Source organism: Falco biarmicus, chromosome 12 (assembly GCF_023638135.1).
Source record: "Falco biarmicus isolate bFalBia1 chromosome 12, bFalBia1.pri, whole genome shotgun sequence".
Taxonomy (NCBI): domain Eukaryota; kingdom Metazoa; phylum Chordata; class Aves; order Falconiformes; family Falconidae; genus Falco; species Falco biarmicus.
Genome location: NC_079299.1, coordinates 17,626,510 through 17,651,598, shown reverse-complemented (window position 1 = coordinate 17,651,598; position 25,089 = coordinate 17,626,510). Strand labels below are relative to the sequence as shown.

At 38.1% G+C, this 25,089-nt stretch overlaps 1 protein-coding gene across 3 annotated transcripts in view; it reads left to right on the top strand.

The window, feature by feature from the left end:
* BABAM2 (BRISC and BRCA1 A complex member 2) overlaps nt 1-25,089 on the top strand; it is a 170,254-nt gene that overhangs the window by 123,020 nt on the left and 22,145 nt on the right. For all 3 annotated transcript variants that reach the window (XM_056357722.1, XM_056357721.1, XM_056357720.1), the window contains 3 exons: nt 5,260-5,359; nt 7,304-7,374; nt 8,681-8,763. In XM_056357722.1, coding sequence (XP_056213697.1) covers nt 5,260-5,359; nt 7,304-7,374; nt 8,681-8,763 — 254 coding nt within the window. The remainder of the gene's footprint in view (nt 1-5,259; nt 5,360-7,303; nt 7,375-8,680; nt 8,764-25,089) is intronic.

Below are 25,089 nucleotides of genomic sequence, written 5' to 3'. Positions count from 1 at the left end.
AGCTCTTAGTTATTTTAAACCAGTGTAAAATGTCTGTCCATGCAGAGGCAAGTTTTTTGTTTATTTACATTTTCAAAGCTAGACAAATCTTCAACCGTATCGTTCACAATCATTGAAATTGCCATTTCCCTGTTTTATGTGGGTTTTGCAGACAGAGTACATTGGATTAGAAATATTGTGGAGTGCAATCGGTATTATGTACCATTTTCTTTTTGTATAGAGCTCTTTAATGCTACATTCACACTGTATTCAGCAATAAGTATGATTCTTCTTACAGTGCTGAACCTCTTTCCCAAGTACACATTTTTTACTCTTTCCTCCCTTGAAGCAAAAATAACTGCCATTATGCAAGGTACCTCCTTTTAAGAGCATCAAACTTTTCCACAGATCATCTTTTCTTTGTGATACTTCGTTCAGAGAGAAGTTTATGCAATCTTGGGAGATGGGAAATGGTATAACAGGTAAAAGGGAGGTGGGGGTAGGAGAGAGAGTGAGAGAGACCGTGAGAGCACAAAACATATAGACAGTTACTACGTCTGTATGGGTGCTTAACTGTAGTACCATAATCTGTGTTAGCACATAACTTTATAAACTGTGTTATTTTTATTCTTGCAGAACTCTGCAAAATGTAGGTGGTAGTTTGAAATAATCCTCATTTTTCAGACTCAGCTCAAAAGTTTACCAGCACTCAGAGAAACCTGCATTTTTCTGCTCGGAGAAAGGGGGAAATGAAATGGATTGCAAGGAAGAGGTGTGTGAATGAAAGGAGTTCAGGGGAACTAGGCAAGCCCAAGAGAGCATGGGGAGAGTTGTAAGGAAGGGGGTAGGGTGGGAGTGGGAGTAGAAGCATCTTCCTTCGTCCCTCTGACTCTGCCTTGCCAAACCACCCTGTCTTCTAAGCTTGGGACTTGGAAGCATCCTTCTTCTATAGTAAAGTGATCTTTTTAAGCAAGGGGAAATAACTGGTTCTTTACACATAAATACTCAAGAACAAAAACAGTCACTTCTGTAGACCTGCAAATTAATGATATGCCTTTTTTTAAGGATCATTTCTTAAGAAAGACATTTTAATGTAATTATAAGCTATCAAGAAATGGGAAAGAATTTTGCATTTTCAATGCTGGCCTGAATAAATAGATCCATTGAGGGACAGACAGAGCAAGTCACTTGGAATGCACCCGTCAACAGCAGAAATGTAAACATACTCCAGCTAAGCTCTTTGCACATGTATTTCAGCATGTTGCAGAACAAAACTGCTATTAATGCAGGCTGACTGCTGCTCATGTTGAATTTAGTAGTGAGTTCTTCACAAAACCCAGTTTAATTCACAGACAGTGGATCAGAACCATCTGATACTCTGGAAACCCAGAAAGGCAGGAACTTGCTTCAAAGGAGTCACTGGTCCATCTTAAAATGAGGTGTATGAAGTTGGTTTGCAGAGCTGAAGCAGATTTAGAATAATCTGTGTTCCAGTGTGTTCATAGCACCGTGGATCATAGGTATTTATCATGATCTGGTACTAGTCCTAATGAAATAGCATCCACTAAGACTTGCTTCATGAATTATGATAATTGTAGGAAGCCACTATCAAAATCTGTTAACATCTTAGCCTTTAGAAAGTAGCAGGTTACTAGGAAAAAATTGTGTGTAAATTAAAGACAATTCAATTGGTTGTACTGAAACCAGACTTACTCTGGCAGCTGTAGAGGACGATATTAATTAGTTTGTTTAAAGTCAAAACAACTTCCTCCTCATATCTCTTCACAATTTTTTGGTTTTTTTGGTGCCTATATAAAACGTAAATCACCAAACCTGATAGTGTGGTGCAATAGTTGGTTTTATTCCTGGGTATTAAAATGTGTTTTATTTGTGAGGGGTGGATAACAGTGACACCAAGAAGGAAAGCTTAATCACAAGCAGAGGTATGTAAGTTCTGTGCTCCAAGAGGCGCAGCTATCTGGAAAGCAGGTCTGATGTGCAGGAATATTTAGCTTGTGCTGGTGAAATCTCTTGGCAAATAGAATGTCCTTGACTATATAAGGCTTCTTGCAGCATTTTTTGTCTTACACTTGGTTTTGGTTGGGTTTTTTGGTTTTTTTTATTGGGCTTTGAGGGACCTCAGAAAGCAGCATCAGATACTGAGCTGCATGCTGAAATTCCCTCTCCTAATTTTCTCCATTTTACGTATTTCATTGCATCTTTTAAAGATCCTTCTTATTTGACCTTCAGTAAGTCACTTCCTTCTTCTTCAGCTGCAGGTTTATTATAGGGGTCAAAGGAATTATTATAGCCTCTTGCCCTGTCCCGTGATTGTGAGGTGCTACAGGTATGTTCCTTTGGCATGACTGAGACATAGTACAGCATAGTCAGATCAAACTCTGAGCAATAACTTTCTTACGTGTTTAAAAATAATAGATAAATACCAGTTTCATAAGGCAGATTAACCTTAATTGCTGAATGTTTATAGAAGGTTTTGAGATGGTCAGAGGCAAGGTCCTGTGCAAATGCAGTTTTATAAAAGTGCTTAATAAGCAGATTCTCTGACCCCATAGAGGCAACAAAGATGCCTGTCCACTCTTAATTTTCCCTACCCATAATTATTTCTACAGAACATAAATTACATACTATACAGCTTTATTCTGTTTTCAGAGGATAATTACACTAGACATTCCAGCCTTCTTTCTGTGGAGGGACCTCTTTCTCAGAAACCACACCTTGTAGCTGTCTGTTTTTCATTTGAGAAGGGTTGAATTCCCATTTATGTCAACAAGTTTTAATAGATTGACTACTTTCAGAACTAATTCAAAAGGATTCAGGTAAAATGGAAAGCCTTTATTCACAAATCATAATAATTCAGTCTGGAAGATGTATTGAAAGCTGGTGGTACTAGGAGTGGAGTCTTTTTTGCATGTGAAATCTGTTGAGAGATTACTCCTGATTTTGTGTCTGCAATGGTACCCAAGAGAGGAGCCTGTAATTCCTGTTGGAGTCATCTGAGCGTCTCCAGTGGTGTTTCCATGCTGAGGGGAAGCCTGGATTTGGTTGCAAATGAGGCAAGGCAGGGTGCAGAATGGACAGTACCATTTGCTCTGTGTATGAGATTGGAGGCTTTTATGGATATATTTACATAAGCATTTAAGGAGTTGAATAAACTGAAAGCCCATGTCTTTAAAGCAAGGTTCACAACTCGCTTGTAACATTCTAGGGGGGACAAGTCTTTCATTCTCCAACATTAATGACTGATGGACCCAGTATACTTCCAATTTCTTAAGAGTAAACTACTGTTTCAGAAATATTCCAACCTAATAATAATAACCTAATAGTCACGCGTCAATGTTTTTAACATCCACAAGTAGCAAAATTATATTCCTATGTAATTTTTTCAGTAAGGGTGTAGCAGCAAGGAAACGGAATTCTGTTTGAATGAAATGAAAATTAAAAAAAGAAAATCCTGTTCAAGTCTTACTTCTGCTGGAAAAGTTTGTTTGTTTTTTTTTTATGTAGCTGTGGTGTAGTCAAGGCACTTTTTTTTTCCATCGTTGCATATGCAAAATCCAGACCTGCAGAACTGTTCCATGTGGTGAACAGTCTGCTGAACCCAGACTGTTTTGCCTGAGTAGCAGATTTCCATATACCTCATTATGAGTTTGGGGTTTTTTGATTTATGTAGGCTCTGTTCCTTCAAAGGGATGTATGACTGTAGACCTTTGTACCTACCAAAGTGATATCTTATCAAGTACTAAGGGAAAATACAAGGGCAGGTCCCGTTGGAGAAGAGCCTTATTTTGCAGAGAAGAACTTGCTTTCCAGCCAGTTTAATCTTTCATGGAAACAGCATGTAAACAGAAGGCCACAAAGCAACTTCGCTTTTGAAGCTTCTTAATTGTACGCAACAAGCTTCTAGATGCTTAGTGAATGATGTAAGCTGCAGTGTCTAATGCAAATTCATATCCCTTTTGAGTGGTAAAAGACTCTAAGAAAGATTTAGGTCAGTACTGCTAAAAGAAAGTAGCATGGACTGCAACTGGTTGTTGCCTTACACAACCTGATTTAAGTACAAAGTGCTAAGTCTTTCCACACCAAAGAAGTTGTTATCGTCAGCAATAGCAGGCGTGCTTCAGTCTTCCACCCTATGAGAAAGGCAATTGGTTAAGGTGCCTAAATACATCTCTCAAGTTATCTTATTTCTGTGGATTCTTGCCATTCAGATTTCCAGTCTGTGCATGATATTAAATCTTCATTTGCATTATTTCCTTCTGGAGATGAACAAAAATCATAGAATCAGGGAACATAATCATGAAACAATGCAGACTGGAGAGAGCCTCTGGAGGTTATCTGGCCAAGCCCCTCGTCAGAGCAAGGCCAGCTTAGGTCAGTGTGCTCATGGCAGTTGTTCAGCTGAGCTTTGAGCACCTCCGAGGATGGAGGTTCCCCAGCCTCTCTGGGCCTGTCTTCCAGTATTTGATTACTCTAATGGTGAAAACATTGTTTCTAATATGTAACCAGAACTTACTTTGTTGCAACACATCTGCATTGCCTTTCGTCCTGTCGCTGTGCACTTCAGAGTGTAGCCTGTCTCCATCTTCTCTGTATTGTTCAAGTAGATAATTGAAGGCATCAATGCGCCTTCAGCTCCCCTCTTCAGCTGCCCCTTCCACAGCGTTCTCTTAAGACTGAACAAGCCCATTTCTTTCAGCATCCCCCCTTACGTGGTATACCTAATAATCTTTCTGGCCCACTGCCCCCTTGATCTAGTAGGTTAACATCTGTGTTGTGTGGGAGGTCCAGAACTGGAGTAGATGGCATGACTGACATTTGCATCTGGCCATCTATTACTCCTCAGTCCAAATTATTTTGATTACTTTTAGCTGGTTCAACTGAAGGTGGCTTTTCGAATAACTAAAGACTCGAAGTCTACTCCTCCCTCAATAACAAGGTATCTTAACTGCAGTGCTCCACATCTTATTGATGAGGGCGAAGAAACAGAGCTGTTACAACCAAAAAAACTATTTCCTGAGAGAATGCTTTGCATTAGTGGTACTCTTGATTAAAATGGTTTGATTACAGTCGGTCATGGTATAACTTGTTTTTATAGATGGTACAACTCAATACTTTTTATATCACCACAACATAAAATACATGCTTCCTTGTCATGGCCCTCTGACTTCAAGCACAGGGAAAGAGGACAGTGTAGAAATCAACTTTCAAATCCCAGGGACTGTATGTGTAATGTACTGTTAAATTAACTTCTGTTTCTAGTGCGCTTGGAGGATCATCTGCCCTTCACATCCCAGCCTTTCCTGGTGGAGGTTGTCTTATTGACTATGTACCCCAAGTATGCCAGCTGCTAACAAACAAGGTAAGTTAATAAGGAGAACTCGATTTTTTTTTTTCCCTTATGTGCTGTACTGTATTGTGGTTTTTCTTCTGCCAGGTAGCCCAAGCAGTGCATGCTTAAGGTGACCTACACAAGGAACTCTTTCTTCATAAGAGTTGAACACCTAAGCAGGCTGTTGCATACAATTACTCTTCCAGGTAAACTGGAGTGTTTGGAATCAGGCCCTGGAGGGGATTTTTCTTGTTGTGACATGTTACAATTTAAGATAAAATGTTACTGTGTCGTACACCAGTACATTGTAGCATACTACTTCGCTAGTAAATACAAATGTGTAGCTTGCATATTATTTTTCCGCTTGGAAGTTCTCACACCGTAGTCATCACTATAGGTTTTGAGTACTTCCAGTGATTTTCTTCTCAGACATTTCATCCAAATGAACTGAATCAGCAGTCTACTTGGACGTTTATACAGTAATAGCTACTTAAGGTTGCTGAAAAGGTTGTGTTCTGGTTAGCTTACTCTTTAAACAAAAAAGAGTGAGTATAGTATTTTGAAATATCTCCATTGTTTAAGTGTAGTTTTCAAAAGAAAGCTTAGGGGCCAGCATCTAGGAATTTGCCTGTTACAGACCTCCTATTTGTTTTTGTTTATTATTTTTACCTTCAATTGTCCAAATGAGGAAAATAATTTTATCTTTTAGAAAAACTTCTTCAATTTGTGTTTCCATAATTATATTGGAATCTATCTTTAGAATTGTTTTTGTTGTGGTTCTCTGTTAAAAATACTCTCTGTTTTTAAAATCTGTAAGTACACAGGACTGTTTTTATCCTTTCTTAAACAAAGACACTTAAGCAAACTTACCATGTTTTCCTTTTCCCAAAATAAAATCTCAGATCCTACACAATGCCTTCCAAATAATCATAGTTTTTAATAAATTAAATAGATGTCAATTTATAAGTAGAATTTCACATTAAGGGGGTAACAAGATAGCTCTCAGCAATGATTGTATCATGTTTTCAAAAAATTTAGAAAAGCATTTGCCAGCCAAGGTTTTCTAGTGTTACCACAGCCAAGAAAAATACTCTTCGTGTTCTTTTTGTGTTCAGTGCAGGAAAAGAGTTTTTCAGTGTTAGTTTTCAGTCTGGAAGGCAAAGGGGTTTACATAGGGAATCACATATGGAACCATACTGTACTTGAAGTAACCAGTTGTAAATGAGATGTTTTTGCAGCCTGACAGCACATGCATTGTTTCTGTCATGGGTCAAACCTTGTTCACACTATTCTGCTAAGTAATCCCATTCAAACCAATAAGAAAACATACGTGGTGGAAGGAGAATTTTGCCTCAAGACTTCCAAGTTTAGCATTGTTGGATTTTGTCTGTGCCAGGATGGAAGGCTTTCAAAATCCAGAATGCCTCAAAAACTGATGCTCACAGCTGAGTAGGTGGCTCCCTGAGTCAGCATCAAACCCTTGAGAGAGCTTCATGTTAGGAAGATTCTGTTGGAGGTGCAGTCTTCAGAAAACACCCAAGATCAGTTGTGAAATTATTTTTTTTCTTTTCTTTTCTAACCAGAATGTTATTTTGACACTTAACCAACTGTCAGTTCAGGTAATTATGATTTGCCTGTCGCAGCTTCCTGCTCAGGCTTCAAGGCAAGGCCGCATTTCTCTGCTTCGCTCTTTGTCTTGTGCAGTTAAACAGCACTTGGGTATATTGTGAAAGACCAAGTTTCACTCAGAAGTGAGTGGAGAGATTTCTTTACAAGATCTTCTGTGTGCAAGATCCAGTGTTTGTTTTAAAGGCCTTTTAGGATTCTTTAGGGAAATCATGCAAGCTGAATGTAGGATTCAGATCTACTGCCGTGTCAAACACAAATCTTGACAAGGAATACATGACAAATTGGGAGCATTGCCTTTTTAAATCTTTCATAGGTCTGAATTTTTTTCTTTCTTTCTTTTTTAAGGTGCAGTATGTTATTCAGGGATACCATAAGAGAAGAGAATACATTGCAGCTTTCCTGAGTCACTTCGGAACGTAAGTTTTCTTTTGATGCATTATTTTCTGTAGCATGAGGAGAAGCCTTGTTTTCAGCACATGGTCTTTGCTTGTGTGAATACTGTCCACTGGATAAGATGAAATCTGGTCGTTTTTCACAGAATGATTGTCTCCCTGTAGCAGTACTGGAATGAAGTTCAGTGTTATTTCACCTCATATATGTGAAATATATACACGAGCAGTGTGTTGTCTCCCGGGAGAAGGGGCTGTAGGGTTGTGGTTGTGTTGAATTCCTGCAGTTCAAAGACCTGTGGCTGGCATGATGACACATCAACTTCACAAATCAACTAATCAGAGGTACTTGGCACTGTGAAGGGTAGGCACTTTGGTTTCCCACCTAAACCCTGACTTGAATGAGAGTCCAGGAGCCAACGTGACAGCGACTGCCTGGCTAGCAGTGCTTTTCATTGTGGGGAGGGCGGTTCTGCTTCCTAGTGGTGATGCCAAATGACATGGATATTTGAGAGCCCTTAAATCTCAGGTCTGTCAAGCGAAGGTAGGAAGACAGGTGGCTTCTAGCATGCACCCAAATTTTATCTATGTAACTGTAGATAGATAATAATGACTTGAACTGGACATGTGAGTAGATAGTCGATCAAGCTCAGTCCTTATGAAACCAAGATACTTCTTTTTTTTCTGAGAAAATTGTAGTATAGAAATGGCCCAGGTGTACCTATGATTTTATTTCACATACAGAGTGCTTCGTGAGTCCTGATACGGCTTGAGACTTTTAGGGAATATCAGCTCCTGATGGATTAAACTTTTAATTTGTCTATTGAAGAAGTCTTCTATGTATAATCTATTGTATGCCCTCATGTTTTGCTTTTATATAAATACTTTTTTGAATGTTCAAATCTAAATTCTTCTTAGCCTGCACGTTTTCAATTTTACCCTATCACTTACTACAGAGTTAATAAATTATCTTAATTGGAGTAGCATACAGAGAATTTGTTTGTACAGTTTTTGTCAATATAGTACTGCAGATGCATTAGCAGGTTTCCTTTCATTCTAAAGCCTGTTTATATAAACTGAATATGGCCTTTCTTTGGGTAAGAGGCTCCAATACCACAGCATAAATAAGATTATTAAGAATAAAAGTCTAATCTAATTTTCATTTAGCTGGAAAATTGTAACTGTTAATAAATAAAACATACTGGAAGCTTCTGAACAAACAAAAAAACCCAATCCCTGTAATGCAGAATTTACATATTTATCATTCAATGTTTAAATGAATGGTAAGTAAAAATTGTATTCATTTTTTCTGTTCTTTTGTTGTTGTTGGTAGTGGTGTGGTGGAGTATGATGCAGAAGGCTTCACAAAGCTTACTCTGTTGCTGATGTGGAAAGATTTTTGCTTCCTCGTTCACAGTGAGTAACTCTTTGCCTCAGGCATAAATGTCTATCCTCTTGAAGATACAAGTTCAAAAGGGAAAAAATACAATTACAGGAAACCATTTAAAAGTTTTAGCTATTTTTATCTGGTGCTTAATGTATTTTTGATGTAACCATGACACTTTGAAAACACAAAATCCTGATTGTATTTGGAGAGGGGGAGAGGATCCACACCAATAGCATACTGCCTGCTTTACAGAATGCTGAAAGTGTCGTGGGAAAGTTTTCTGGTAATGTGGCTCAAGTTTAAGTTCACAGTTGTAGCTTGTCCTTTCAAAAGTGTCAATAATGAGGACCAATATTGTACATAACCTGGGAACACCTAAAATCTTCTGTTATTGTTAGCAATTAATGCGTTGATAGTAAAGACACTTTAGGGTAAATATATTAAATGAGAAATAACACTATACTGTCATTAGGAGCCAAAAGTTATTCCTGGAGTGAAACTGTGTAGGCAAAACTGTCTACCAGTTTGTTACAATATGTAGCTAGATTTGCTGTCATTCTTAAATAAATGTATAGGAATTACTTCATGTAAAAATTAGTAACTGTGGCTTTGTTACTGCCTTAAACATGTTATCTTAAGTAGCAATTATTATTTTTCCCTATGGTAAGGTGAAATTCACAGGTATCAAAGAAATTTTGGTCTGGGGAAATGCAGTCATTTTACCCTTTATTTTTGGTTGTTACACTTATTATCGTTGTTTGACATAATTACAGTGCAATCTGGGCAGCTGCATCATTGGCATTTGTTAACGCTAGCACTGGGATATTTCAGATGACAGAATTTTTAAATGTGGGTAGCTTTTCATGTGGAAAACTAATGATGTCTTAATGACATCATAGAAATTTGTCCCAGAGTTTTTAAAGCAAGAAGTGGGGATTGCTATTGTTCAGAGAAGTCCTTCACCCTGTGTAGTATTGGAGATCATAAAAAATGGTTTTACTGATCCCTTTCTTTGTATCACCTATGATTTCCAGACAGTAATGATTGTAAGAGGTCTAGAAAACTGAAGCCTGAAATTAAAAGGCTTACATCACGTTAGTATGATTTACGTTGTGGAAAAAAAAAGAAATAAAAATGGTATTTTTTAAAAAAATTGCCCTTATTACATCTTCTGACTCTTCAGCTGCAGTTGCGAGTTGGTCACTGGGCAGTTGTCTTCTATGAGATGATGCTTCTTTATGTACAGCATTCTTGAAGATTTCCTACCTTTCTTACTCCCCAGTATGTCTGGCTTAATTTTATCAGTGTTAAAATTCCCTTGGATTTGATTTTTTGCTGTGGCATAACAGAATTTAATAGATGTTGAATCTAGATGTTGGATTTAAGGGGAATCAAAATGCAAATTTCTATTAAATAACAGAGGAAGTTTTAACTGTGTCATGTTCAGAGTATTCAATTTAACTGGCACGAAAGCTACAATTATAACTGAAGAGTTTATCACTATGTATTAACCCCATGGCCTTAGAAATCATACAGTGGCTTGGCTGTGTAAGCCATTGCATCACCCGCTTGTTGAACAATCCACTGCAAAAACATTTATGTTCCATGCGCTGAAGGATATTGCAATGAAAGGACCAAAACCTGCACTTCATTTCCTGAGTGAAGTAATGCGGGCTTTCATCTCTTAACCACTGACATAACTATGTATATTATGGTTGAATATTTAGCAAGCATTTAATAAAATGTCTGGGAGAGATAGCCGTAAGTTGAAAACTGTTCTACTTTATGTATCTATGTGTGTACGTACACACACACACACACACTATGGTATGTAAAGAAAGTATTCAAAGGAGAATAAATAGGTCAGCGTACAGCAAGCACTGTGGCAAATCAAATGAAAAGAACCATAGTACATTTTCTGGTAAATTAATTTTGGTTAGAATTTTAGGTTTAATTGAGATTTTGAGATATATAAACTCTAACATGAGTTGTATTTCTGTTAAAAGTTTATTTCAGAGATTTCAAAAATAACTAAGCATTTTTTGTCAATTATTTGCGTTAAAAGTTTGGAAACTAGGAAGCAAAACACAAGTGAAGTTACTCAGAATAGCTTTATTGAGTAAACTGAGTTAACGATAAAAGGAGAGAAATGGGAAAGTAATTCTGAATTACCAAAGCCCAATAACCTCAGAACAATTTCACTTGCTTAAAAAAAATTGATTTGTGCTTTAGTTACAGAATGAAGAGCAAAGTCTACTCACTCTACCTTAAAACACGGGAGAGCTACCAAATTGCAAACTTAATCATTAGATTAATGTAGCTGCCAAAGTTACCATATTAGATCAAAGAGCAGTCAAAGGAACTGTTGCTTTTGTGGTTTAGTTTAAGAATTAATCAAGTGTTTTCAAATATATGGCAGAAGAAATAAACATTCAGAGAAGTTCATGCATCCACATGGAAGAGGAAATCATTAATCAGGTTTAGTGCTTTTGATATTGATACTGTTTACGAGTAAATCTCAGTATGAAGCTTTGTAAGTAAAATTCAATATACTGCTGCTTTCCTTCTCTTCTTGTTTATAAATCAGCTATAATTAGTTTTTGGAGGTAGCTGTTTCTTCATATTCATGTTCCTCCGTACACTTGCTGTATTTATACCATATGTGAATGTAAACGCAAGTTACAATAGCAGTGCATAATTAAGAATTAAGTAGCCTTATTGATATGGACAGAAGAATAGGACTCCAAAGCAACTTGTATATAGGCTTTTTAAAGATTAGTTTTTATCTTACGAGATCTTTGGGGGCGGTTATCAGCACAAAGGAGAGTGACAGAAATCGGACCAGTTACAACAGCAAATGAAATACTGCTTGTGTTAGTGGTTATTTGTTTAAGACATCTTGAAAAGGACAGAGATTAAACTAAAAAGGTTTTGTTTCATTGAACAATATTTCAGGGGATGGAGAATGTTGGAAGCTGCCAGTATTTGTATCTTCAGTTTGTATGGGATCTCAGCCTTAGGGTGAAGTTGGTGGGAGCACTTGCTGCCACTGACCTTGGCTAACTGTAAGCAATTTCAGGTTCTGTGCTGGGTAATACCAGCGACCCAGGAGGTCCAAAGTGCTGGTCATGTGAAAGCTAAAGTTATGTTAATCAATGAGTTTTCTTGCCATGGGAGTGCTGACTGAAGTAGCTTTTTGTCCACCCTCATACCTGTGTGTGCGGTTATGTGGTCACCTCTGTAAGAGAACAGGTGAGAAATAAGCAGCAACTCAGCAAGAAGGAGGTTTTTAGACAGGAGAGAGAGAAGCAACAAGGAGCCTAAAGCATTAACAGGTTTATAGGAGGTTATACCTATGAATATCAGGCTTTGGGCGGACACCCACTTCTGGATTCAGGGTTTTTTGGTGAAAGTCATCAATACCAAACAGGAATGCATCAGAAGCTGGCTACTGCTATCTGCATATGTTTGTCAGCAGAGCAATTTGTGCCAATACAGTCAATTTACGTGGTTCAGATTGATGACCCGAGCTAAACAATCGGCGTTCGCTCACAGAAACCTCTTTTGGATCCGGATTAGCACATCTGCCCACAGTCTCCCAAAACATCTTGGAAAATAAAGACAAAGAGTATTTGGTAGCCATGTTTTGTCCGATGAGGCTTGGGAAGAGGATTAAAAATAAAAAAGTACATTTTGGGAAAGAGCATTAGCAGCTGTGAAGGCAAGTGTACACTACTGTGCAAAGGAAATGCAGTTTATTCCAGTGGTGTTCAGAGAAAGAGGAATATATGCCTACTCACTGTAAATAAACAAAATTGTGTTGAAGTAATTCCTTCTATCAATTCCCTTTCCAAGCAGAAGTTACTCATTAGGCTTCAGATACTGTTCTCATCACTCAGTAAAGCAACAATAATCCTTAGATTTTAGCTAAATCTTAAGTTTTCAGGCACCTGGTGTAGTTTAAGATGTTACCTGACCTTTAAAAGAGATTGCCCCACTTCTGGAAAGTCAACAGAGTTAAAGAGCATTTGTCAGCCCCATCATCTATTCCTCTAGCAGCTGTTCAAGTAAACAAGTTAAGATTTTTTAGTAGTAAATAGCTAGCAAGAAGGTTTGGTAAAGTCTTAAATGGAAGATTTTTCCTAGATGAACGTGTGTCTGATCGCTTAATGTTTGCTATTTGGATTTAGGAGAGCTTACGTGAGAAGTCAAAACTGTTTTCTTTCATCTGAGATTATATTTATTGTTCTTTTTTAAATTGCTTCTGCAGATTCCTATTTGAAAAATCACATGCTGCCACACTAACTCCACAGTCACTGAGAAAATAAAAATGTTTAAGAAATAACTTGTTTATCTGAGCAATTTGGAACCCAGAACATGAGACTGTTTCGTGTAGGTGTTCCTGTAAATGTTTCAGTAAACCTTTATCTGCCTGTAGTTTTGGCCATAGGGCCCTCGATCTTATACAGGACCGATGGATCTTGTTAAATGTAAGTGTGAGAAGTGTTTGTTGTTTTGATCTAGTATTTAAGGCAGTTGGGATATGCTCAGTGACTCCTGCATGCCTCTGGAATATGAATAACCTTTGAATGAGGTGGGTCATTTTAGACATACATTTTCTTCAGTTTTCTGTCACGTAAGAGTTGCTCACATACTTTTTGGAAGCTGAAAGGAAAATAGGCTTCAAGAGTTGCTGCTCCTCATCGATATCAGTGGCTGGCCGTCATCACAATTAACGCTTCACATTCCAGGGGGACAAATTTCCTCCAAAGATTCAATATTACATTGACTTTACTTCAGGGAAGTTAGTCTAATTATGAAGAAGTCTCTTCAAGAAAAGGTACGGGAAAATAAACAGTTCTCTCTCCAAGTTGTGTCCTGAAAAAGGGGCAGTGTTGAGTGGAATATTTCCATCAAATAGCTTCTGGAAGCTTTTATCTGATGAGGGTTTTTTGGCTTCTTTACATAGTGCTTTTATTTTATTCTCATTGTTCCTTAAATGAAAACAGGAATTTATAACTCTAGGAAAACTAAGGGAGAAGGAGAAAGTTAACATAACAGTGTGAATAACAAGGTATGGGAGAATGGAGTCATGTGTGGTGGTGTTAGGAAAGCAGGATAGTTCAGCAGAAATTTCAAGCATAACAAAATAAGTATTTCAGGAGTCTAGTATGAGAAGTTCGATGTTGATCAAAAAAGCCTGCAAAGATTGTGTAGGGATGTCATTTCATTATTAAATGAAAAACTGGAGATAAGCAAAGTGATGCACAACTGGCTGGCAGAAGTCACAAGACTTTTGGATCTTATGCTTGGGAGTAATTTTTTGACTGTTTAAGCGGGTGTGTCTCGCGAGGTGGTCTTTTCCTCTGACTCTCCGTACTTTTAATCTATACCATGTATTTCTTTGACTCTGGTCTTGAAAGTTCCTGAGCACATGTTGTTCTACCTACAGCAAAATACACCCTGAGCGGAAGGGATCTCTTCAAAACTTTGTACATTGTTTTCATCGCCCTAAAACAAAGCATTCTCTAACGTTTTCTGTGTAGCAAGATGCATATGGCTTAACTGAAGTCAATGAAGGCTGCAGATACACCGTGGTGCTGCGGATGAGGCAGTGTGATGGAACAGTGGCCTCAGTCGCAGGCCCATGGTTCTGCACTTAACTAGGCATAGGCGGGGGCTAATCCCCGGACTGAACTGCCACATTTGGAAAATTAATTAGTGTTTGCTGATAATTTTTGTCCATTGCATATTTTTCTCCTTTATTTCTAAGGGTCACTGCCAATTAATGTAGTTTGAAATTTGTGTTGAAAGCTGATAATTTACTTTTTGTCATTAAGAGTACATTAAACATTGTGTTCCTTTGATTCCATTCTGGGTATGTATTTGTACATGAGCTGAATGAGATTTTTTCTGTATTTAGATATTCATAATGGATGCAAGTGAACCTAAAACCAGAAGTTTTCTTTTCTTCTTTTTCATTTTCTCTGTGTTCATTTTGTAATCATGTCACTCAACATAAACTAGTTTTAGGTGTGTGTTTATAGTTCTGCTAAAAAAAGGGAGAATGGACACAAGGTGATTCGTAAAACTTGGTATGAACAGCAACAAATAGGAAACAACTGCTGTGATAGAAATTAGGTTTTACAAGTATTTTATGATGGCCTTGGATGGGCTGGCAAAATATTTTTAAGTGTCACTTTGCTGTGGATGACCTTTTAAATTTCTGAGAAACACATATATTTGCCATACTTTTAAAACTGTATTATATTGCTGTAGACATTAATTGTTCTTCCAGGAAGTACAAGCACACTTTAACAAATGAACTGAAAGGTTTTATAATAACTTCTTATAAAATTGCACTTTTGTGAAAAGTGAACAGTTGCTTTTTCTTATCTAATAGATATATCTAGAGTACTACTACTATGTGCCCGAACAGTGACAGATAACTAATGAATTCTAAGAAAAGATGCCTGAGATGGGCATATAGCGATATAATCCTATTTTATCCACTCAATTTTTGAAAAAATGTAATTAGGTCACAGAAAGTCATTGACGGAGTTGGGATTTGAGTGCAGATTGTGGTGCTTTTTCTTCTTGCTCTATGTCTATGGCTTGTGTCTACACATTTTGACGTTGTTTCACATGGTAGTCACAGATAGTTTTACTCTAAGGTGAGAACTGCATTAAAGGTGTGAAATACAGCAAGTTGTATTTTACAGTAGCAAGTAGAAAGCGAATATTTTGTTTTCGGTCTGGAAAGGAGATGATGAGCATGAGTTTCACATGGATCAGTCCTGGGTTCAATACCAGACAGTGCTTTCAGAAAAATACACAGGATGATACAGAACACCACAGGATTATTAGAGATAAGAAGTTTCTAGAAATAAGAGCTGCATCAAGAACAGAAAGATTCTTCTGAATCTTTCTTTCTTATCTTCTTCCTCTTTCTACCCAATGACAACTTCTTTGTCACCAAAGTAAATTTTTTCTAAGAATCCATATGTGACACGGCAATAGCACACAAAGGTGACTGCTGTGTGCCTTTTCTGAAATCATTAATTTCAATTTACTTATCATTATTCAATTAACTTTTGAATAATGAGAAATACGCCCTGGTATCTAAATGGAACTGGTCACAAAGATGCTTATATGTCTGAATGGGGGAAGGAGGGAGTGCTTAAGCTGCTTTTCTGTTTCTTTTGCCACCAGCTCCCCTGCCCCATGCAGCAGCAGTCCCATGTTTTTCCCAGTCTTCCTTTTGCTCTTGCTGTTCCTGTAGCAGCCCATCTTGCTGCCCTTAATTCCCCTTGCCAGATTCAACTCCAGGTCAGCTTTGACATTCCCACGTCAGTCACTGCATGGTCAGAGAGTGTCCACGTCTCATGTGCCTCCTTCTTATGTTTGAGTTTTATCAAGAGCTCCTTGATCATCCATGTAGGCCTCCTGACAATATTGCTTGATTTTCTGCTTATTAGGATGGATCTTTCCTAAGCTTGGAGGAGGTGATCATAGACCCCTCTTCTCTCCAGGACCATCATCCCATAGGATTCTTCCATTGGGCGGGCAAGATCCCTTAAGGACCCAGATGGTCTGCTCCCTGAAGCTTAGTGTTGTGATTCTGCTGTTTATCTTGCTTCATCCTCAAATGGGGTGTACACAAGACAGCACCAAAACCAACTGGAAGTCTAGAAAGCGTGGCTTAAATGAGTATGTTCCACAGGCTGGTTCTTTAGATTGTGAAAAGTCAATAGAATGATAAGCCTTTAGAACTGTGAAAGGTGCTTCCAGGGCAAAAGTGGTAAACCTTAACGTTCAGGAGCAGGAAGAAGCACTGGGCCTATATTGCAGTAAAGTAGATTTCAGTCTGGCTTTAGAAATATCTGGAGTGGCTTAGTTGGCTACTTGGGTCAGGCAAGATTACACTGCATTGTAATTTGAAAGCTGTAAGCCTGCATGGAGCAGAGCTTGAAAGAACAGGATAGCTTGTGTGTCAGCAAAGGGTCCTTTTGTGTCAGCAAAGGGTCGTCTTGACCTGCAGGCTAATGTCACGCTGATCACATATGAGAAGGAAATAGATCCGTTTCCTTTCAAATCCCAGACAGCATCTAAAACAGGAAAAAGAACTTATTTGCAAGCCTCATAAGCTTAATAAAGTGTCAGTGAGATAAGCCAATGTTTTTGCGCAGCTGCTTTTCAGGTAAAAACATTCTTTAGAGATCTTCCTGTCCTGCTGGAAAGTAATGTAAAACTTCTCCACATTTAGCAGTGCGTCCCTGTATTGGGAAAGAAGAGGAAAGGTTTCTGCCTTTTCTCCTCCTGTTACATGTGATGGTCACTAGCCTGTGCCAAGAAAGGGTGCAACTTGATTGTTACACCCATAACCACTGCAAATGTATTTGAAGTATAAGCTTCAAGCAATTCAGATGGAGAAGAAACAGCTTTTAGTAGCATCAATCTCATCAGCACTTAGAGAAGTTACTATAGAAACTGTTACAGCAGAAATAATAAAAGGAAATAAAAACGGAAGGGGGAGGGAGTGAAGATCTTTGAGAATTTGAGTAAAAATAAAGTGAAGTAGATGTCACTGTCTGAAGCTAGAGAGGTGAAAATAAAAAGCCTTTCTCTTAATTGAAATAATCATGGTTACAGAAATTGGAGAAGGAAAATACCTCTAAGGCCATTGACATTTCTTTGGGCTCAGTATATGATTATGAGATATTCCGTGGGATGTTTTTAGGAAGTAGTCCAGTCTTGCTGTAGAAGTCCAAAAGAGTATGACACAGATGAGGTGGCTGATGACACCCCAAAGCAAGAAGCCATTATAAAACAGGTTTTGGATTAAGTTACATCACTTTTCCATGGTCTTTGACTGCATAGCTGTAACCTCCTTGAAGAATATCTTGATATGATCTGTTATTTAGTTCCTCTGTAAGACTAAACAAAGAATTAAGATACTCTGTCTGCAGCACATAAGTGTAACCTAAGATATTTAAACTATTTTGGCCCTTTTTTTTTTTTTTTTTTCAAATACTGTTTTGTATGAAGGATGGGGTACTCAGAAAGATAAAGACGTGGGGTATCTTTACAACTGTATCATCTGCATATGTTGAAAGAAAGTCAAATCAACAGTAATCCAAAATCTAGTTGTTGCCATTAGTGCCTAGACTATATTGTAGTTCCCATTATCAGTGGAATGAGAACCACAAGATAGATACAGCAGTGTCATGCAGTCATCTTCAAATAAAAAGGGTTACATACTTCATATTAAAAAAAAAAAACCACTAACAAGCCAAAACAAAGAAAACTAAGTGAAACATTTATTCTAGTCTCACTGAAATCCACAACTAAACAAATCTACGCTCTGTAACACGTCAGACTACTTTAATCCATCAGAATTCATTGTTTTCATTCTTTAGAAATATTTAAGGGCGGTCTAAGTGCGCTGGAATTAAAAATAGCCATTTCTGTATCTGAGACTTTGAAGTTGGCCATTTCCATACATGTGATGTTGTCATAAGACATGTTAGGGAAAGGGACATACTTTTGGGGCAAAAAATTTTGACAAAAGCACAACCAATACTTGTTTCAAATGTAGCCTGGACTGGCAGTAACCGAAAGTCATTTTTGTCCAAATAAAAAAAAAAAAAAAAAAAGGAAAAAATAAGGAGGGTTATATTCCTTTAAGCATTCCTTAATGTCACAATGAACATCACCAAGGTTGCTGCAAACTGGGCATTTGCCAGCACTTTCAATAACTGCTGTCAGCCAGCTCATGTTCTGGAGGTAATGCATTAAACCCGTGCTAAAGAAAAAGCTTCCTCAGCACTTTTCTTCCCTTTTTATCCCAGCTGAATTTTTCCTAATGACCTTCTAATAACCCTATCTTCTAAACGTTTCTGTGGGTTCTCTTCCCATTCTTGAATATTATCCTTGCTGGCAAAGATCAAGAAAATATTGTGTTGTTGAGGATCAATGATTATACAAATGCAGTCCCAGGACTAGCTCCTCAGAGAGTTGTCTGTTGCCAGACCCATTTCCCAGTACTCCCAAGAAGCTGTGAATTTCATATATTCCCATAAATTGTCATAATCCCAAATACTGCCATTTTTCCATTGTTACAATCACATTTTGATGTTTATCTTCCATTGTTTAGTATTGTACATTCGGTTGATACATAACTGATGCTGTTAAGACAAAAAATAGTCGTTTCTTTTTTCATAGTATTTACTTGTATTTTCATAGAATTTATTGGGAAGTATTTTGTATGTAAGTCGTCTTACTCATTTACTATACGAGTCGACTTTGCCGATGGGGTGGATATTTCCTGTAGCAAGGGCAGTCTTAATTATTTCAAAACCAGCTGTGATTACCAACACACCCAAAGTGCCATAAGCGTCTCAGCTAAATTTCATAAACTGCTTTCCATTTGGGGTTTGAAATTTTGAAATGTTGATTTCAAAACAGCATCTTCCTGCAAAGAACCTGTTTTTCTCCAGAAGGGATGTTAGCCCTAATAATATTGAACGAATTCAGATTCCTATGACTGTGCTTTGTTAACCTAAGTCCCACATTAATGCCATTGATATGTTATTTGTCATCCTTGCTCTCTCATTCTTGCTAGACTACATCATCACACACCAAAGCGGGATAGCTGTGACATTTAGTAATTTGATGTGTGTATTGAGCCAAACTTACCCTTTCCTTTTTTGCCAGTACAATGTAGGCTGAAGGTCTTCAGCACACAAGAGTCAAGGCAAGATTCACTAGGCAAAGCAGCCTGAAATCCTGCCCTGCTGGGATTTGTGCTAGCCACTGCAGTCCCCAAAATCCTTGTGGCTGAACCTGGTCAGGTTTCTCAGTAGAATGCAGTGATCAATATGACTCCTGAAAGGCCTTCTGTACTGGAATTTCTGTGTAAAAACTGAAGGCAGCTGTTTTCCCCTGAAGGTCGGTGAAGATTCTTCACCCATTGTAGACTGTCTGGAACAGCTTTCCCATAGGGAAGTCATGTCAGAAAATTTACTAGAAATTTTCCTTTTAAAGTAGAGCTTGATAGACATGTAAGGACCGTTATATAATACGGTATCTGTGTTACCACCGAGTTGCATTGTAAATTCACATGGGTCTCATCCACATTAACACATCATGAAAACTGGAGAGATCTGAGTTCAAGAAGCTTTTCAGTTTGAGGCAATGTATTCAAATCCACAAGTTGTTTTTCCCAGCAGTGTGAGCTCAGTTGTAAGTAAGAGCAGAGAGAATGTGAAATTCGGTGAACCAAAAAAAGAACAAGCGAGAAGATGATGAATATATACTAATAAGAGACAGTTCTGGAGCCTGGAATATGTGTTTCCTGTTTCCATTACTTATTTCATCAGAAGTACTGGAATGCAGAGGCAGTCTCTGGCCAAAGCTGGATGACAAGTAAGGAGTGAGTCAGGGGATTTTGGGAAGAGAACAGATAGTACCAGGCCAAGATTGTTCTCGGAGATTTGGGTTTGGCACATCTTTCCTGTACCCTTCTTGGCTTTCTGGTGAAATAATTAAAACAAAACTTTTCATGTGTCCAGTAATCATTGATTCTGAAGTACCTACAGTGTCAGCGAGCGCTGGAAGGAGTTGTGTTTGGCTATATAAAGTACTATCTACTATTACGTCCCTGAAGAACTGGGTCCCACAGGCCAGCACTCAGCATCAGTAGACAGGTTGACTGTCTTTTCCTTGCTCCTTCATTCCCAGTCTGGAATCCCTAAATAGCCTCTCAACTCATGAAGGTGCTGTGAAAAAAAAAATAATATTTTACGTAGCTGTCATCATCTCTTATGATGGTTAGAACATTGTGTTGAAAAGCTGACGCAGAAATGACTACACATGTAATCGGAGTAAGGCTTCCGCGCTGTGCAGGAGGGGCGGAGGGGTGTAGTCTGTCAGAGGGGGCAAAGCAAACAGCCACCTCTGGCCGGCCTGGAGCTGAACTGGAAAGAAGGCTGTGTTACCTTGTGTGTGAAGGCTGCTCCATAAAGCAAGTAAGAGACTGAATTAAGGTTGCGCAGGCCATGAAATCTTGTGGTAGAAATCTCAGCAGTAAAATATCCAGATCAGCCAGTGTTTATGAGTGCAAAACAAATTACAGGTGCAATAAACTGAAGCAGATTCAAGCATCCTGAAGGTTAACGCTTAACCAGTACAGTATCATCCAAGCATTAAAACGGTGCGTAACATTCAGTGAGTAGATGCTGACTTCTGTGAAAACAAGTACCTAGATTTATCCAGGGCTGTACAAAGGATGAATAAACCTTTTCTTTAAAACAGGGGAACAATATGTGGAAAAAATTCTAAATATTACCATCTAAGTACTTTGAAATATTTGTATGGTCAGTGTGCATTTCAAGCATGATTTTGTTCTCCCTTCTCTCCAGTACTTAAAGGTGAGGAGAGGAGCACAGTGGTAAGCCTGCGTTTTTCTCCTGAGCAAAACCCTGTATCATCACCAGTATATGCTTTTGCTGGGACACCACTTGCACATTTCATACCCTGTTTAAAAAGCTGTAAAATTAGATGCTAAAGCTATTATTTTAAAGTTAATAAGACTGTCAAAATCAACTCCAGAGTTGTTGACATAAGCTGAACAAACTAGGTAACCTCTTCCAGTTCTGAGATGGTTGTTCTTTAAGAAAACGAACAATGAAACTTTAGTGATTCATTGCATGGGGTCTTAGTTATTAATGAATCAGGATTTTGGCTTTAAGATAACTGGTTTGAATATATGTATGCATTATATGCTAACTAAGTCAAGAGAAGCAAAATTGTGTTACTTCTTGTTAGTTTCTTGTGTTTCAAAAAGAGAGCAACTTCAACTATTTATAAACTGTAATTAAGTTTCTTTACATCATGACTCATTCTCAACAAGCAAGTCCTTTTTCTTTTGCTTTCTTATGAACTGTGTGGGAAAATTAGGGTTCAATCACCAAAGAATTTACTCAATGCTTAATTACTCAAAACAGCCCTCCAAGTTCTGCTCCTGTCTTTCATAAAGACATGATTTTCCCCACACTATGGCTTTCTAAAACTTGACTTTTAAAAAATTATCTGTAAATTGTAACATAGGAGAAAGCAGTGTTTTACTATGGTATTGGCTTCTTTCTCCTCTGCTGCTTTCAGCTCCTCTTACATTAACAGTGTGATGCTTAGGAAAGCCAAAGTAAGAAATCATCAGGATTAAATTACTGCGAGCATGGAACTGAATTAGAAAGCTTTACTTTCCTGAATGAGCTAATTGTTTAAATTTTCCAAAGGAAATGTTTCTATTTCTGTGAGAGAGGGGGTAAATGGGACTTCCTCTGACATAATTTTCATTTCAAATCTGAGTTTGACAGCAAGATTTCTACCTTCATAACCAAATATTACTGCCTAACTGCATGACTTGTATAAGCTTGCTTGTTGAAGTGACTCACTTACGTAGATGAAGTTATTTTTAGGGAGATAATTTGCACTGTTTAGAAGAGAGGAAAAGAGGGAGAGAGTCCTACTAAGAGCTAGATCCCTCATTATAGTTTACAGAGCTCGTGAACCCAGCATCCAAGCAAAAGATGACTAAGCAAGGGGTCTATTGGTACTTTCAGGAATTTACAGACATGAGTCATCTGCTTATTTTCTGCAGACTTATCACCAGGGTACTTTGTGAGTCAGCTGTTATTTGGAAATAGTACTTGTATTCAACATGAATATGTTTCTGTAGTTCTTAGGTAACTAGCATGCCAAATCAGAGCAGGCTTTTACAGTTTGCTCAGTTCAGGTGTTGATTTACAAACATGGTGCGTTGGTTTTAATGTGAGGCATTTTTCATGGCAACGTGTAAGTGTTGTCTGGGATTTAATTATGATAACACCTTTGCCACCTTATGTATGGCATGAAGACATAAAGAAAAACTTTCTTTATTGACCTGTGCAACTGTGAGCAGAATTTGATCTTTTATCATCAAAGCACCTTGTTAGTGCTGATTACCAATGGTATTAACTTATTTTTCATGTATGATAAAACACTTCACCCCAAATCCAGGTACTCTGTGCACTCACAGCATCAATGGATGGGCATCCGTTGTGACGGAAGTGAGTTCTTGCCTTCCCTTCCTACTGCTGGAATAATAGCTGGCTACCTTGAGATATGTATAACACTTTACAGCTCAAGGCTATTTCCTGTTTACTGGTCTTTTAGGTGTGGTTGTGTTCCAGAATTAGGGACAGGTTTTTTTGCTCGGTCTGGCCTCATCTCACACCTTGTATAAAGGAAGCACTTGGGTTAGAAAAATGGGAGTTTGGCGATTTTTAGGTGAAGGGTAATGTTGGAAATAAAGGCAGATCAATTTTTTCAAAACTCTGCTTGCAGTTCAGGATGATACTGCTGTTGGTCAGGTGTGGATGCACAATTTTAAGTCTAATATGAATATCTGATTTAACAGTTTATAATATAAGTAATTCCAGTGCGGGTTTTGGTGGCTTTTCTGTAACATTTTGGTGTTACTTCTGTAACAAATGGGAAGCGTCTCTGTAGTGAAAGTAATGTCTTGATTACCCATTTAAACAGTGTTTCTAGCGCTAGCTTAAGTGCAAACCTTTAGTTACAGGCAACGGGAAGAAAACTGCTGCTGCTTGCCCCCGTTCTGTATACAGAGGTTTTCAAAGGACAGTTAGTGAAAGTTAGAAAACCTCAAGTAAAAAGTTAAGTGTAAGGACTAAACTATTACTTGAGTGTTTTGCTAAAGTTTGTTATTCCTTTCACATGGTGATAGAATACACAAGTATGTGGAGTAGTTTTCCTTTAAGGAATTGGTACTTAAGAAGGAAGAAGATGCACTAGAGGAAAAGAGTTTAAGCACTTGGAGCTGAAAAAGTGTATTTATAACATTAAAAAGGAGAACCGGTCTCCTTACTTCATACTGTTTTCCACGGTGGAGTCCTTCAGAGGCTGTGGCACACATGTACCATCGGCAAGGGGGTGGTGCAGCGTGCTTGCTGATAAATGCCCTTGATACACCAATGTTTTTCAGGGTTGTTATTTAATAATCATGTTATAAAGAGGAATTTGGCAGAGCAATCTTTGAATCTAACCTTTGTTTCAGCAGTGATCTGCCCTCAAATTAGCAGAACTCTGCCCATGTCATTACCACCTAAGTGTCTGCTGGAAGCTGCTGTGTGAGCTGAGTCACCAGGACTCCGGGAGTTATCACGTGTAGCTCAGACACTGGGTCATGAACTGAGCAAACGCTGTCAGCCACAGTGATTTGTTGCATTTTGAGACTACGGCTAGAATATCACATTTGGCTTTGTGTACTTTATGGCTACAAATGGTTTTATGCATAGAGCTTGTGATTTAGGGGAAAGGGAGCTGTGGTGTGGCTGATGCACATCCAAGAATTCAGACATGATTAGAAAAACTGAAAAATGAAGGAACCAGCAGGATGATAGCATGGGATTTGGAAAAATAAGACCTGTTTTACACTGATATCTTAGTTTGTGGGCAGAGATTTCAAAGGAAGTGCTGGAATCTCTACTCCATGGAGTATTCAAAAGTAGAAAATACAGTGCATTACCAAGCACACTGGAGGGGAGATCCTGTTCCAGCTAAGGATGGGTTTGGTCCTGTGATGTTCCCTTTGCTTTCTTCACATTCTGTTTGTCCTGATATTGCCACCTGCTTTGATTCCTACTGCAGCTATTACAACCTGTTTGTTAACTTAGGAGTCTTTCCTTCTCTTGAAAAAGGACTCTGAAGCCGCAAAGAAGGAATACTGAGAACTCAGCTTATATGAACGAATTATATAATCTTATTAATTTATTTCACTCATGGCTACACCAATAGAAAAAAATATTTAAGATTTCCAGGGAGTTATTGTTCCATTGCAGAGTTCTTTCAGTGTGCAGAATTGAAGAATTGTGATTTGGAGGATAACAAAAAGTCCAGACGTAGATGCTTTATAAATGAAGTCTACAACTTTAAAAGCCATGCACATTCCTCCGTTATTTTGGGTGTTAGATTAGACATTTAATGTAAACAATTCAAGTCTGTTCTCATAACTCAATTTAACTACAGATTCTGAAGCATCCTGAAAATAAAAGTACACCAAGAAAATCTAAACTATAAATCTAACAATGAAAAAGTTAAGTTAAAAACCAGTTTCTGACCATATTATTAACTGTTGTAGACCATTTTGTTGTTCTGCCAGAGCTAGCTGATCATGAGACGGTGATAAGCAAGGAGAACTAAGAGGTTCTGATTTTTATTTTTAGTGAGATATTTTGGGTATTAATGACTTTGCAGTGTGTTTTTGGGTTTGTGGGGTTTTTTTGTCTAGC